The sequence below is a fragment of the Lissotriton helveticus genome, chromosome 2_1, assembly GCF_964261635.1.
Source record: "Lissotriton helveticus chromosome 2_1, aLisHel1.1, whole genome shotgun sequence".
Taxonomy (NCBI): Eukaryota; Metazoa; Chordata; class Amphibia; order Caudata; family Salamandridae; genus Lissotriton; species Lissotriton helveticus.
The window spans coordinates 1,023,483,640-1,023,500,738 of NC_136059.1; the positions used below are offsets into that span (position 1 = coordinate 1,023,483,640).

The 17,099-nt window shown below is 44.2% G+C and overlaps 1 protein-coding gene across 1 annotated transcript in view; it reads left to right on the top strand.

Moving 5' to 3' along the window:
- The window catches only part of PCSK5 (proprotein convertase subtilisin/kexin type 5), a 1,700,773-nt gene that overhangs the window by 1,649,615 nt on the left and 34,059 nt on the right, over positions 1 to 17,099 (top strand). The window contains exons 31-32 of the mRNA XM_078675787.1: positions 1,923 to 2,159; positions 14,686 to 14,913. Coding sequence (XP_078531913.1) covers positions 1,923 to 2,159; positions 14,686 to 14,913 — 465 coding nt within the window. The remainder of the gene's footprint in view (positions 1 to 1,922; positions 2,160 to 14,685; positions 14,914 to 17,099) is intronic.

A 17,099-nucleotide genomic window follows, 5' to 3' on the forward strand; every position in this document is an offset into this window, starting at 1 on the left:
GAGGCACGGCGATCGATATTAAAACAAAATGACGGCTGCGCCTCAGACGCAAGCCGCTATCGGTAGAAAGCCGAAAAAAGCATGTTTTCTCTCACCCCATTTGACACGAAAGGCACATTCCATGCAGCCAGTATTCTGCTTGCGGTTACTGTAGTTGAGACGGTCGGGTGAGCGTAGATAGAGCCTGGAGAGCTCCCGTCGCACTACGTTTCCACGGAGCTCCACAGCACGGCGGCCATCTCCCTCGGTTCCGTAGCCACGCCCCCGCTGGGTTGTGTTTCTAGGTGGCATTCTTTCTAGAACCTGGCTGGGTTAGTTTCCCCTGAGTGTGTACTGATGTTTGAATCCCACATTTAATTTTGAGTGCCATTACAATTGATTTTACATGAATGCGTTCCTATTCGAAAGTCATCGGATTCGAAAAAACTGTTCAATTAAAAATGTTGTTAATAGTGCAAATCATTCTACATTTAAAACATATATCAGAATATGTTCATTAACATTTAACTTACAAATACAGTAACATTTAGCTAACTTGCAAAAATTTTAAATATTTATTTTTAAACTTTGAATAACTTTTCAGGATTTTCCTATATTTTACTATAGTGAGATCTCAGGCCTCAATTGCGGAGATTTCGGCCAAATGCACATAACATCAAATATGGTTGTAAAGTCACCATCAGTTGTGACTTTACAGTCATATGTGCCATCTTTACTCACTCCACCCCGTGTTTCAGAGAATGGGGAAATGCAACTCGACACTTTTTGAGTACTGTTACACTCATAAATGGGAAATAGACAAATGTAGGAAAGTTACTTAAAAGTGTATGAGAAAACATACACGTGTGGATTTACTCACCTGTAAGTTTACCTTTGTAAATAGCCCCTATAAGAAGGAAAGTATACATGCAACAATCCAAAAATAAAAACTCCCATTGTTTGTAAATATTATAGTTTTACCTCATGTAGAGAGGCAAGTTATCTTTCAAGCATCCAAACCACCATTTTTCATGAAATCTTTTACTTAAAGGGTCCATCCTGTGATGGGAAAAGAACTGTTTTCTTTCCTCAGGCCTGCATCACAAGCAATCACTGTCAGGCATTGTAGACTGCTTTCATAAGTGATAAGGTAATGTTTGGAGAAGAAATATATTTTAGGTGGATCATTAAACAGTAATTAATTCTGTGTTGGGGAGCCTTATTACTGATGATCCATCTCGGTGCCAGGAGGCATTGCATTTATGATTGCTATGGCATATATATTGACATTCAGCATTAAAACGGGACATTATTGCGGGTGACCGTGCCTGATGCACTGCTCGTATCCCAATATGCATTTGTCACTAATGGGATCTTTCCTGAAATGGTTACTATTGTAACAGTTATGATTTGTATTCCTAGATCTGGATATTTTTCATTGTACATAAGTAGCTGCCAGCAGCCGGCCCTGCAGGTAAGAGCAGTGGGGGGGGGGGGTGGATTTCGGGAGACGATGACGAGGGAAAATTAATTATTTATTTAATTTTCCCTCGTAGTCGTCTGGCGAATCCCCCCAACCTGGCCCACCGCTCTTACCTGAACGGGCCGCACCTGGTAGCTGCTAGTATAGAAATGGTGGGAGATCCATTTTTGGTTCCCAAACTAATTTGGCCAATCGCCCTTATCTTCTTATCTTCTCTTCTTTCTTCATACTTCCACCCCCCCTTATTTGTTTTCAACGCCCCCCCCCCAATTGCACCCTAGCTACTACTACTGCATCGTTCCAACGACCACTAGGGGGGCGGTCCCACCCACTATGGGAACCACTAAGAGATTTTAAAACGTGGCATCCGAAGATAATGGAATATCCACTGAGCTGGGTTTGGACATTTGTGTTGAAGAGTGTGTCTTTCATGCTGAGTGTTCCTTGTGTTTTCCCACAGTCTGCAGCCCCACATTTGTGCTGTATGAGGAGAAGTGCTTGAATGATTGCCCCGACGGGTATTACGAGAACGCTGGGGGCTGCCAGCCCTGTCACTCTGATTGCGCGAAATGCAGTGGTCCTGACTTCGATGACTGTGAGAAATGTGCCGCCAGTTCCTTTGTCCTCTACGACGGAGAGTGTCACGGAGCCTGCCCAGAGCGGACATATTATGAGAAGGACACGCAGGATTGTCAAGGTAATTGATAAGCCATTGCAGTACCACAGACCTACTATGGACTGCATGCAAAATGTGATGGATGGGTCAAGAAAGGGGAAATAGGTCTATTGTGAGAAAGCAACATTTTTGAAGGCTGATTCCTCTGTGAATTTTACTATTAGGACTTTATCACCTAAGTGTGCAGAACTCAATTGTACACTTTGAACAATGCATACACTGTGAAAATAACCTTATGAAAAAAAGGGAGACTATCTTTGTATATTTGCATAATAGCATCACCAAAGTAGTCCGTTCAAAGGGTTGACAGTTTTTGGGAAGATTAGACAATAAACTGCATAGTGGTTCTCAGGGAGACGCATTCAATTTGATTTTCTGTTGGCCTTTTTAGGTTTGATGTGTGTGGCACTTTGTCTATTCATGTTGAACCTACTATGTGCTTGTGTTAGCTGGAGGGTCATAGAGTCTGCCCTTTTTTAGCCACTGGAATTTTCATGTGCCACAAACTTTAGCCACTATCTTGAGACATTGTCGATAACATTTTGGATCTGGTCACAGGAGTGTTTTCCTCTCACTAATTTTCTGCTGGCTGTGTCTTTCTACCTCCACTCAAAAACATGAGAGGCTAAATGATATCTGAAATTTGTCGACTAGCAGCCTGTGAGCACTGTGAAACAAGCACTGATAAAAAGTATTCGAAAAATATATGCTGTAGACAAACAAGCATTTGCAATGCAACAGGTCTCGTATTTACAAGAGTTTGAGCTATTGGCATTGTAAATGACAATGACTTTTATTTATGTGTTGTTTTTAAAACAGATAAATAAAAGGCATTGTAATTTACAATGCCAATAGATTAACTCTTGCAAATGCGAGACCTATTGCATTGCAATTCCAGGGTCCTTGGTATAAAATATCTTTTTAAAGCGTTAGGAGAGAACAAAGCTATTGAGAAAATAGTGTTTGAAGGCTGGAATTAAAGCCTACTGAGTAACGACACACATAACAGGGGATATCGCCATAGGAGGTTCCAAAATGAGACAAGGATGTACTAAGGTGGGACTACTAAGCCTATTGACCAATGAACAGCCACAGTTTACAGTGGACAATCACACAAGCCAATTAAAAATATGGGCGTAGAGTGGGCGGAACTTCAAGTCCCAATGTGAATACAGCATGCCTCGCAGAGCAGCGCATACGCTACCCAAGCCCAACCTGAAAATAAATTGCTATATATTCTGTAGCATTAATTTTTCAGATGATTTTGTCAGTACTCACTCCTCATTGCTACTGCACCATTTGGTAACTAGTTATAGATATGGCAGCCATCTTATAATGGTATGCTACTACTCTATTATTGTTTTACCATTCAAAGATGATTTATAATTCATTGGCAAGTGGTCTGACAATACTGAGGAATGAATGCTAACAAAAGCAATGGATACTACAGAAAATAAAGCAAACCTTGTTTCCTGTTTTTCGTGTGCTTTTGTCTGTGCTTCTGTACAGTCATTTTGATGCTTGTAAGACATGTGCCATACAAATTATGAAACCTATTTGCAATGTTTGAAATTTAAAAAAGTTTCCATCCTGCCGTCCGATGCTTCCTTGCTTCTGGTACATGCTAGTTATAAGCTTCAAGAATGAAACTAAAATAATATTGTGATGAACTGTGTTAAATTGTGTTTGCTGTCTGCACTCATTATAAAACGAGCCATATAGTTTAAACCCTTTTTACAGCCAACACTACAGACTGAATTGTCTTTTAACGACATGTGTTCCTATAATGCAACTCACTCTTACTACTTTGGAGTGATGAAAGGCTGAGTCAACTCACCACAACTCAAACTGTGGTGTTGCTTAAGGTTTTGTATTTCTCTGTGTAAGCATGGAACTTGGTTAGTGACTACTTGAACTGAAGAAACTCTTCTCTCAAGATCATCAACTTTTTGTTCAGTGTGCGACCAGTTATCTTCAAGGTTTTGAACACGAGAATTTGTTTCTGCCATGCAGGGTTTGAGTGAGCAAATTTCCTCAAGTAACAGCTCCATAGAAATGGAAGAGGAAGAGTTAGTGGGGGAAGGAGGATTTGTTTTCACTCGTTTGCCTGGCTCAGAAGCAGAAGTGGAAGGTATTTTAGAGGTAGTTTCAGAGCCTGGGCATGAAGTATGAGGAGAGGAGCCCTTTGTTGCAGAAGCGTCATTAATTGCGTCTTCCATATTATCCTGCAAAACACTGAATGGATTGATATCAACTGAAACTTGTGGTGTGCAAGTTGCACATGGCTCCTTTTTACTGTTTTTCAATAAACTCATTCAACATATTTTACTAGAAAGTCTTCACTTGCTGTAATATATTAGACCATGTCATGCAAATACTCCCAATAAATATATAAAGAGAAAAATGCATCACCGACCTGGCCTAATTTTTGTGCTGTGCTTGATAATTTGGAATAGCGCAAAGAGGCCATTCAGAAGGTCTGGTCTGTCCCATTTTTTAGTGATTTTTCACTATAGGCACGAATTACACCTATAGTATGTTCCTATATCGCAATTTTGGTCACCTGTAAACCACTGGTTCCTTTAACCACGGTTGTTGAAAAGAAAAGCGGACCACCTCAAAAGATTTTTTGTCTTCTTTTTCTTAACAGGTCGACTACTAAGCGGCGTTTTGTTAGGTACACTGTTTTACCTGCACTATATATCTCTCTTTTTTAATTTCAAAAAAGTTAGAGAAACGTGAGTACGGTGGGGATTTGTGTACCCCGTCCTGAAGAAGGTGTTTTTACACCGAAACATGTCGACGCACACAGAAAGGAGGTGACGCACATTGTTTTGCGTAAAAAACCTCCCACACTTAATTTTAATAGCACCAGCCCGGGGGCCCATTAAAAACTTTTTTTGTCACCCCACGAGCCAGGTACTTTTTAAACTTCACTCACTAAAACCCCACTACACACTCACTTAAAAAACACCTAAAAATACCTTATCCACACCACACATAGTCTTTATAAGTGCTCCCGCGTACTCGCAGGTTGCAGCACGCCGTACCCCGTAGAGGGGTACGAGGACCCCGATGATGAAGCATGACACCAAGGGGCCTGTTGGTGTGTGAGCGGACATAAAACAAACAAGGGTGCTCCCCACTCGTGGAGGACGCACCTAACACCCCAAGGATTGGATTCCTTTTGTTTATTTGTATAAGTTCAGGGAGAACGAATCCTTTCTTGATCTAGTCTCTCTCTTCCCCTTTTGTTATTGATAGTATACAGGCAGCGCACAGCTGCGGGAGTTCCCCTATTCCCATTAATACTACTGACCCTCACAAAACACACGCATAAAACCACACACACACCAGCACGATGGAGTCAGAACATGGCCTCACTTTCGGCGAGGAAGAAATAGATGAATTTTTGGCAGCCATTAACCCTTTTGAAGGTCTAAGCAGTACCGAACCAGGACCCAGTATGGCCGACTGGGATGAGCTGATGAATCTAAGAAAGACACAGATTAAAGCAGCACTCCACGGCTTACTTATGACGGAATATTTAAGAAACAAAATTGCACCGCAAGGACTGATGGTTAAGAATGAACCATTCATTTTGCAGACCGACAAACTCTTCAAAAAAGAATGGTCGCTAATCTCGTGGCACTGTACACAAGACTGGCTTTTGCTAATTGTGAAAACAGCTACAAGGATCACACAAGAGTTGAAAATTGACATACAGAAGATAGAGGTACAGCTGAAGTCATACCACAAACCAGCCGAACTGAAGAAAAGACTGGATGAACTCAACCAGCAGATGTCAGATTTCGAGGCCACACTTAAACAGAGCAAATTTAAAAAACTGGGTAAAGACAAGGATCGCTTCACCCCTGAGACCGCATACCCATACACGAAGGATGACTACGTCCCACGTAACATAAACAGTGACATTGACAGCGATGGTTCTGACACAGGTTCCTCGAGTTCGAGTACAAGCGGCAACTCTAGGTACAATGATACACCAAGGCGACAAGGCCAACGATATCCGAGACAAAGGGGATGGAGAGGGTACCAACCACAACCGTACTACTCCCAGTATGGGGGACCGGGTCCTTTTCCACAATACAACTATGGCCCACCACCGACAGGCCCAACGTACCCACAATGGGGGAATGAATTCGACTCTGGATTTTACCAAAACCAGCCTTTTTTAGCATCACGCCCCGGACCACGCCGAGGCCGAAACAGAAAAGGAAACACAGTTATGTGGCAGGACCCGATCGAAGCAGATCCACGAATGAACACGAGGAGCATGACGGGGGGCCCTACCCAGCAACCCATCAACCAGCCGGAAGGGGACCTAGTGATAAACATCTCCCCTTGGCAACTAACCCCCACACAAAGAGAGGTTCTGAACAAAGGATTGGGCTTTGTTCCCACTAACAAATTGGATCTATTCAAATTGCACACTGAAGTACAGGAGTTCATACGAAAAATAAAGTTGCAGATCTTTTTCAGTGGAAAAGAGAAAGCTACGGCAACAGACACAGGCTTGAGACCCAAGTCAACTTTCACACCACCGGATACAACCCTACCCATTGAGGTTTTGGCCTTTGAAAATGCAGTGATGGGCGAACTGAAGGAATTGGACACATTGAATCACCAAGTCTTTCAAAATACAAGCCGCCTGGAACAGGAGGCAATCCGTGATTTGGCTAACAATCAAGACATAACCATAAAGCCCGCCGACAAAGGGGGAGCTATAGTGGTACAGACAACAGAAGCCTATAAGACAGAGTGCCTAAGGTTACTATCAGATCAACGCAACTACACCATCCTACCCCAAGACCCAACTGAATCCATCCGGATCACTATTGGAGGGATGGTAGAGGAAGCCCTGGCACATAACTGGCTCTCAAAAAAAGAGCCTGAATTTCTGGTACAGAAGACACCGAGAATACCCTACTTCTACTGTATTCCTAAGATCCACAAAAGCCTAGAAAATCCGCCCCGGAGACCAATTGTCTCGGGTATAGGCTCAATTCTTGAACCTCTTTCGAAATTCTCAGATGCTTTTTTATCCCCCTTAGTACAAGGGACTAATACTTACCTCAAGGACACCAAATCAGTACTGCAACTTTTACAAGACCTGAGTTTTGACCCAAACAAACAACTACTGCTGAGTTTGGACGTGGAAAGCCTGTACACAAGCCTCCCTCATGATGAGACCATAGCTATCATTGAGGAGGTTCTGTACAGTGCTGACTGGAAGTACCAGACCCCACGTGGTGTTGTAATGGAGTGCATTACTCTGGCACTCACCAAAAACTTTTTTGAATTTGATGGGACTCTCTACCTCCAAAGCCACGGCACCAGTATGGGCAGCACATTTGCACCGAGCCTGGCGGGACTATATGTCCACCACATGGAAAGTACAAAGATCTTACACACCACTAACCCGTATAAACAACACATCCTCACCTGGAAAAGGTATATTGACGATGTGTTTGTGATTTGGCAGGGAGACCATCAAACGGTGACATGGTTCATGGAATGGCTGAACTTACAGAATCGTTTCCTGAAATTTACCCACTCTGTTTCTAACGAGACACTAGTATTTCTTGACCTTAACATTTTTCATGAGGACGGCAAGTTACATACTACCACACACTTCAAGCCAACCGCAAGGAACTGCCTCCTTAGATACGATAGCTTTCACCCCCGCCATCTGCGGACAAATTTATCGTATGGACAATTCCTGCGACTCAGGCGGAACTGCACCCAGGTCAAGGACTACAAAGCACAAGCCCATGACTTGAAAAACAAACTGCGGAAAAGACAATATCCAGATAGGATTATCAACACCGCCATGAAGAGGGCCAAAAACAACAACAGGGAAACCTTGTTAGAAAACAAAACCCCTGTAGCACAGGGAACCAGCAGACTCATCTGTGTGACAACATACAGCTCACATCATTCAAACGAAGTGTCAAAGTTGCTGAACAAACACTGGCGCATTCTTACGAGCAATACTCTGAAAATTGAGAAACCAATGTTTGCCCATAAATGAGGAAAAAACCTCAGAGACATGCTGGTTCACACACGACCAAAACCACAACAACAACAACAACTCTCACAGCATGGCCTGGGGGGCCACTACCCATGTGGAAACTGTGCAAGCTGCCACCTCACACAAAAAAGCAAACAACTGACCTTCACTAACGGAACAAAGTAGGAACAACGGAAACTGACGAATTGTAATAGCAGAAATGTTATTTACATGATTACCTGCCCATGTAAACTGGAATTCATAGGCATGACCACGAGACAAGTGAAGGTGCGAATTGGTGAACACAAGAGCAACATACGTTGCAAAAAGATCACCACGAAGATGGCTACCCACTTTCTGGATCTTCAACATTGTGTCAATGACATAAAGTGGACAGTAGTGGAGCAGCTGCCGTCAGAACAAGGACTCTTTGAAAAAGAACAAAGATGGCTATTTCGTCTGGGGACAAGTATCCAAGGCCTGAACGACAACATCTCCTGGGGACAACTAATATAGGGATTATCTGTTCCTCAAACTATTGAAATATAACCTATGCTGACCTTTTAAATGAACGAATGTGTTAAGACCCATCCTAAAAACATCATCCAACTGCAAAACAATCAGGCAGCAGTACTAGAGCTTACCTTCTAATCAAACTATTGAACCCTTGAGACACATTGGGAAAAGGGCATCAACTGTACTAGCCCAATAAACACAAGCACCAGAGGCCATTTAGTGCATGTATTGCAAAACCATTAGAGTCTCATCCTGAACATAAACGGATCAGTGTACATGTTTATGAAGACCAAGGAGTCTATATTAAATTTCTGAATACTTCCATCTCCCTTTTTGTAATAGACTAGAACAAATAAATATTCAACACTCGTGCATTCCACCATTCTAGTCTCATCCTGAACATACACGGGTCAAAGTACTGTTTAAGATGACCTTCAAGTGTGTATAATCGTTTGGGACACTTCCTTCTCCCATTAAACTCAATGCGAGGAGATCAGTGCACATTTTACACTCGCGCATGCGCGGGACCAGCTACACGCATGCGCGGTAGCGAGACACTTTAACATCGAGCAGCGAGCAGAACCGGGAACAAGCCCTTAGAAGGGCAGGGCGGAAACGCCAATTACACACTCTAACAATTAACTTAAAGACCGGAAAAGGTGTAAATACCCGAGACTCATACTCACGGCGGCATTATCACCCGAGCCACGAAGGGGTCGGTCGGGAGACATTACTTCGCCGTTTTTGTGAGTATATACAACACTGGGCAACGCTGTCTGCACGACGCTAATGTAAGTAAAATCAGTCCTCTGACCTAAGTGTTTCTATCCAGGTGCAAAGCAATAGAAGGGACCCTGACGTTTGGATACTTGGCTCATGGGGCATCTCTACCCCTTCAAAACAGTATGTTAAATAGACAGAGGGTCATGAAGTGTCTCTTTTTGTCCTTACAGGGGCACAAAACAATATGAGTAATATCTATGACTACAAATGGTGTTACTATTCATTTTAATAACGCTGTACGCTAAATCTAGAACGTGTGTGTTTTATGTTATGTGTAAGTGAGTCTGGTCTGTCCCATTTTTTTATAATTTTTCACTATAGGCACGAATTACACCTATAGTATGTTCCTATACCGCAATTTTGGTCACCTGTAAACCACTGGTCCCTTTAACCACGGTTGTTGAAAAGAAAAGCGGACCACCACAAAAGATTTTTTGTCTTCTTTTTCTTAACAGGTCGACTACTAAGCGGCGTTTTGTTAGGTACACTGTTTTACCTGCACTATATATCTCTCTTTTTTAATTTAAAAAAAGTTAGAGAAACGTGAGTAAGGTGGGGATTTGTGTACCCCGTCCTGAAGAAGGTGTTTTTACACCGAAACATGTCGACGCACACAGAAAGGAGGTGACGCACATTGTTTTGCATAAAAAACTTCCCACACTTAATTTTAATAGCACCAGCCCGGGGGCCCATTAAAAACTTTTTTTGTCACCCCACGAGCCAGGTACTTTTTAAACTTCACTCACTTAAAAAACACCTAAAAATACCTCATCCACACCACACATAGTCTTTATAAGTGCTCCCGCGTACTCGCAGGTTGCAGCACGCTGTACCCCGTAGAGGGGTACGAGGACCCCGATGATGAAGCATGACACCAAGGGGCCTGTTGGTGTGTGAGGGGACATAAAACAAACAAGGGTGCTCCCCACTCGTGGAGGACGCACCTAACACTTAAAGGATTGGATTCCTTTTGTTTATTTGTATAAGTTCGGGGAGAACGAATCCTTTCTTGATCTAGTCTCTCTCTCCCCCTTTTGTTATTGATAGCATTCAGAAGGATTCACAGAAGTCCTATATCTTTAATATTCTTGAGGCAGGGTTTCCTCTGGGAATCCTTACAAATGTCTGTGACTGCATGGTTGGAGGACAGCAATGCTCTAACTCTGTCTTTGCTATTAGTAAGGGATAGAGGTGTCAGTACCTCCAGAATATGCTGTACATTTCGGTACCTTAGGGAGAGTAAGAAGGGAAAGCTGTCCCACAGAGAAATGTTACCTACTGCTGTCAACAGTTTGAGACTGGTGGCCCGGAAGCAGTCCATTAATATGCATCCTTGCAAGTTGAAAGTAATGGGGTAACAGTGTAGTATCCTGCTGGACACGTTCTAGTGTCTCAGCAGGTACACGTTTACCAGTCGCTCCCTTGAGGGCTGGCCACACACACCCATCCACCGTAAGCATGCACGTGTTCATAGCCAGTTTAATAAGCGCACCCACTGTGTCAGCGACATTATTTCTTTAGCATGTGGGCCTAGGGCCCACGATTTTACAATTGGCTCCTTACCGCCCTCTTTGGCTTGCGACCCACGAGGAGACGCAATGTTGACTTTGCATGTCACATATCCATTGGCACCCTCCAATGTCATTTTGGTATATTGCGAAATGGAGTTTTCTAATTACACAGGGAAACATTCGTATTTGCAAAAACCCTTTTCTATTACCCAGTTATTACCACTTCCTCTATGTTGGGCACTTGCCTTAAAACTAAGTTCTTTTCCGAGATGAGTGGTAAAAGGAATCCGGTGAAATTAAGAACATTTAGAAGAAGCATTGGCAATGCCAATAGGTCTGGTATTGGCCACCAGCCTTTTGGCTTGGATCATGGTTTTTGCAAACATTCAATGTTGGTAAAACTGCGAGGCACTCATCAAACAAATTTTAAAAGCAAACAAATATTTTGATCTCAAAAAGCACATATGCAGGCACATGCATCAAAAGAAAAACCGGTCGCAAACATGCAGATTCTCAAAATCTGCCCCTTTGTGACCGGTATTTTTGCATTTGGGATGCATCATCACAAATGCAAAAATCGCAATTTAAGTAATCGCTAAATTGCGATTACTTAAATTGCGATTGCATTTAAGGAATCGCAAATTGAGATTCCTTAAATGCAATGCATTAAAGTAAAAAAAATTGCGATTTCGCTAATGGGGGCACAAATTAACATGAAGTTGTACTTCATGGTAATTTGCAAAAACTTTGAAAAATGCACTTTTGTGCATTTTTCAAAGTTTCATGTTGCGCACACACATGCCCTAAGGGCATTTGTGTGCGCAACATATGTGCACAGATCAATTTTAGGGGTGCAACAGGGTGTCCTTTTGACACCCTTGCACCGTGAAATTGCATGAGTAATCTGCGAGGACCTATTGGTACACGCAAATTGCGCATGCAATTTCCCATTCATTCCTTATTTGCGACTCACAATTTGCGAGTCGCAAATAAGGAATGTGTAGGAGTCGTTGTTTTTACAGCATTTCCTACATGCATAGGCTTTTGCAAGTCCTTAATTGCGATTCCTTAATTATCGCAATTAAGGATTCGCAAAATCCTACCTTGATGCATGTGCCTGATAGTTTCTGGTTTCCCGTTTGTCGTAAACAGAGCAAAACACCGTCACTAAGAGAGATATTAGCCATGCTAAAGTGAGCCGACCCTTTACTCCATGCTGTATTCTGTAGTGGGAGAAGAAAAATGTGAATAAGAGACTAATAGTTGGAGAGGGCAGGCTGAAAGCCTCTACAGGTGAGTATACTGCCCTCTCATTTCCTCTCTCTCTGTAGCATCCAGCCCATACTTTGCAGAACGACAGCTTTACTGGCTGATGGTTGTGTTTGTTGTTCAGGGGCAGGGTTCTCTTCCAAGCTGATGAAATGTGAGCTGAGGCTCCTCAAACACTGCAGACTCCAGGATGGCTAGCTTTGCTGATTTTATTTGTATATGAACTAACCATGACCTCTTTGTAAAACACAATTACAGATAAGAGCGCCCCAAGGCCCTTTCTAGGAAAAGAACACATTGTTCCGGATTTTATTTTTACTGTGAATGCAGCCACCTTGGTGAGGTAGATGTAGCCAGGAAGGACGCACAAAGAGGGACACGTCATTTCCTGATCTTTCGAAAACTCTCATTATTTGAAGCTCATATTTGCACAAAGAGCGTGTGTGGCTGCACGTCGAGAATAACATCGCCCCACTATCCAATGAATAAACGTGGCTACAAGAAAAATGTGCATTGGTTTGATAGTAAAGTCACATTTCTCTTGGACACCTTCAGTCAGTGAGCGCTTAATTAAACTCTTCATTCATCTGCAGCTTTCTGTACAATTCCTCCAAACACTGAGAACATAATAGTGTGTTGGGCAGTATACAAGCGCTCAAACGGATTGGGAAGCGCTTTGACCTCTAATAAAACTTGTTTTGATTACTACCAAGTTTCTTGGGTATTGATAGGATGAATTATCGTTTCTCAAGTAGTCTTTGCCTCCATTGTTCAGTATTGATTCTATAGCTCACGTGCTTTAATAGTTTTGCTGTCATAATTAGCCAAGCTGTCAACACAATCAGTCAATCTGATATAATCCCACTCATTAGAACTATTTGTTGCAGTTCAGCCAATCATCTCTCAGTTCCCATGTTTCGCAGGCTTCAACAGGGGAAGTGCTTTTTCTGTCCCTGCAGCCAAAGTATGGCACACTCTCTCTCTACTGCTGAGCACTGAATGACGATTGATGTATTGATGTGAAAATGTGATCGGTTTAACTTGCCATCACTTGTCTCATGTTATACTGACTGCGGGTAACTGCAATTTGCAGTTCCACAACAACGCCGTTCCATGATGATCAATTCTATTTGAAAATTAAGAGTTGTTTTTATCAAGAGCACATTTCACAGATATTTGCTGCAGTGCAAATTAGTTGATGTCTGGAATACCACTGATTCGCACCAACCCTCACTTTTTTAGAGTAGTAGAAATGTGCAGCACTGGAGCAAATCTGTAGTTACACTTAACTTCAGCCAGGGCCCAAATTACAGAAGGGGTGCACTGTCCCGGTCTGCACCCGGCACTCCTTTCAAAGGGTACGCCTGGCACAGACTGGGACAGTGTGCCCTATTACCATGATTGTTGCATGGGGGCAACACAGTCAGTAAAAGAGCAGCTGCTTACAAGCCGTTCTGTGTTCCCTAGTGCAGGTGGCAACTGCCAGCACTTTAACCCCTTCACTGCGGCGGCTATTCCGCCGCAGTGCTAAGGGGGCGGGGCGGTCGCGCCGCGGCCACATGCTGGTGACGGAACCGCTCCGTCACCAGCCGCGGTTGAGCTGTGCTCATGACGGAGCGGTTTCGTCACGGCCCCGCCCGCTCAATGGAACGCTCAGCGCAGGCGCGGAATCCGCGCCGCGCAGGTGCTCCGAGCGGGCCGTGACAGAACCGCTCCGTCATCAGCACAGCGCGACCGCAGCTGATGACGGAGTGGTTCTGTCACCAGCAGGGTAGGGGTTAAAGAGGAGACAGAGATCCCTCTGAAGGTGGGTGCAATGAGTGTCTGCTCCCACCTGTAGGGAAATATCTGAGGGTCCTTGGGGTCCCTTTACCCCCTCCAGAGGGTTGCTCTCAAGCATGTACCAACAATGCGCCACCTATTTATGATGCACGCTGAGTGGCCTCAGTGCCTCCATCCATAAGAGGACACGGGGGCAAAGGCATAGTGATTCACTTAATTGTGCATGCCCACGTCCCATGCAAATGAGGGAACGCACTCTCAAGATATAGTTGATGCTACTTGTGCGCCAGCGCTATCAGTATTACAAAAGTGGCCACACAACCATCTGCGGCCTCTGCTGTTTTTAATAGTTCCTGCAGCGCATGCACCTGTTGCACTTCCAGGGCACTATGCCTAATACAGGCCCAGATGTAATTGTGCAGCGGTTTCTGAATTCCAAATGCACATCGACATTTTAGATCCTTCAGATTTCCTTCAGTACAAAATGCAATTCTTTTGTTTCCCCTCACCCAAAAGAGGACCCACGTTTGATAAGTTAGGAGCAATACGATGGTTTTCTTTTCAGATTTCCCAACACAGCATTACACATCAGAGTACTTGTCCTGATGCGTATATTTAGATTATTAAAATGTTGTTCTTTCTTCATTTGCAGATTGTAATGAGATGTGCCTGACATGTTCCTCTTCGACTGAGTGTATACTGTGCATGAGAAACATGGTGAAGAACAGCCAAGGCCTGTGTGTGATGCACAAGGGTTGCTCACTCACAGAATACCTGGACGAGCAGCAGACGTGCAGGCGCTGTCACTGGACGTGCTCGCGCTGTAATGGACCCACAAGCCATCAATGCCTCTCCTGCCCAGCCAAACACTACCTCCTGAGTGAGTATTTCATCACGTTTCACTGCAAGGCTATCCATCAAGTGCGAGAATTGAGACATATTTAGTTAATAAATAAATTAATTAGCAATTTCTGTGACTTCATAAGACTATTCACTACAAATGAAATATGTCTTAAGCAAGCCAACTCTTCAAGTCAATAACCTGTGAAAACTCTGTCTCCCATTCTATTTGCCATTGCCATGGAATGTTTGACCGCCGGGCCCCGACAACACCATTCGGAAACAGGACTCAGTTTCACGTCGAGACGACACATTGTTTCACTTTAAACTGACTACATGACCTTATTCATTCGAGATCCGCTGATCAGCTTATGCTCTGTCATTAGGCAATTCACTCTATTCATATTCCTCAGTGGCATAACTATTAATTGGGAAAAAACATTAATAGTCCCCCTCACCCCATCCACTCAGGAAAGTATATAGAATTTCCCTCACCCAGTGCACATCCTCAGTAAAATACCTTGGTGTCTGGGTGAGCAATGGTATAGAAACGGCTGTGAGAAATGTATGGAGTTGCCATGTCTAAACTTATAGACCTGATGAGCCACATGATGACCTTGACAGAGCTCGCCCAAGGTTAGGTATGTGAGGGCTGGATAACAGTACAAAGTAAAATGGGAGGTCTTAATACTGACATATGAGGAACCTACCGGAGCAACTGGTCAATACCTCAGAGGGATTCCAGTACCTGGGCATTTACATTACCCTAGACGGGAAACTTTCCTTCTGTAAAAATATAGAGCGGATAATGGATGGCGTGGTGGCGGACATGACCAGGTGGAGGCAACTGCCGCTCACCCTACTGGGCCGGGCGGCAATGTACAAAATGATTGTCCTCCCTAAGTTCCTATATGCGCTCCAAAACGAGTACTACCCACTCCCGGCCAAGACGATATCCAAAATTCACGCGGACCTTCGTACTTATCTATGGCTGGGGAAGCAGCCGCGAGTGGCCCTGTCGACGCTTCAGCACCATCAATATAGTGGAGGGATTTCACTCCCCAACCTAGAGGCCTACTACTGGGCGGAACACCTAACACCAATAAATGACTGGATGCACGCCCCAGCAGACCATCGGACCTATGCGTTGGAAAGGTTCAAAATGTCCACCAGAAATCCATTGTACTATCTATACGGAGGCGTGGTGCGGGCACCGCTTTTACCGGCAACGGTAATCACACTGAACGCCTGGACCAAGGCCACAAGGCGGACGGGGTGGGAAAAGAAACCTACCCGACAGACGCCGCTATGGCACTGTCAATGGTTGAAAGAACTCAGTAAGCTGCGCTGAAGGGGGAGCTGAAGTCCTTCCAGGTACTTAGGACTGAATTTGGATTGCACCACACACAACTCTTCAAATACACACAGTTGAGGCATGCATGGAGGGCCCAAAATATCACGCTCACGGAGATCCCGCAATATGCACCATTGGAGGGTAGGCTGCTTCAGGAACAGATTATGGGTCAGGCGGTATCCCTCACATACAAAACTTTGACAAATAATATGTTAGGCGACTTGGCAGGGCTGAGGAGCGTGTGGGAAGCGGAAGTGGGAGAAATGGAGGATCTGGACTGGGAGATAGTCCTAATGCATCCCCGGGAGGTGGCGATCAAATCGAGACTGCGCCTCATCCAGCTGAATGTGCTCCACAGAACCTGTTTTGATAGGGTACGACTCCTTAAATTGGGGAAAATAGAGGATCCGACCTGCCTTCGATGCCGCCACCAGCGGGGGGACTTTTACCACACGATCTGGACATGCGACAGGATACAAACATATTGGTCGCACATATTCACAGAGCTAGGGGAGGTCCTAGCGGTGACTCTGTCGCAAGACCCTAAATTGGCACTATTAGGCATGACAAACGAGGTGGACCTGCCACGTCCCCTGCTTATCTTTCTGGTGCTCGCATTGGTGGTGGCAAAAAGGGACATTGCAAAGTACTGGGGGGCGACGGAAACGCCTGACATAGAGGAATGGAGGAGGGGCTTGGACTTATATATGGCGGCAGAACGAGTAACTTATAAAGCAAGAGGCTGCCCAGAAAATTCCGGAGAGTATGGGCAAAATGGAGGCAATACCATGGATTGGAGTGTGGGCAACACGGGGAGGAAACCCAGGGGTGGGGTGATCGAGATCGCTACGGGACTACCAGAGGTAACCTTG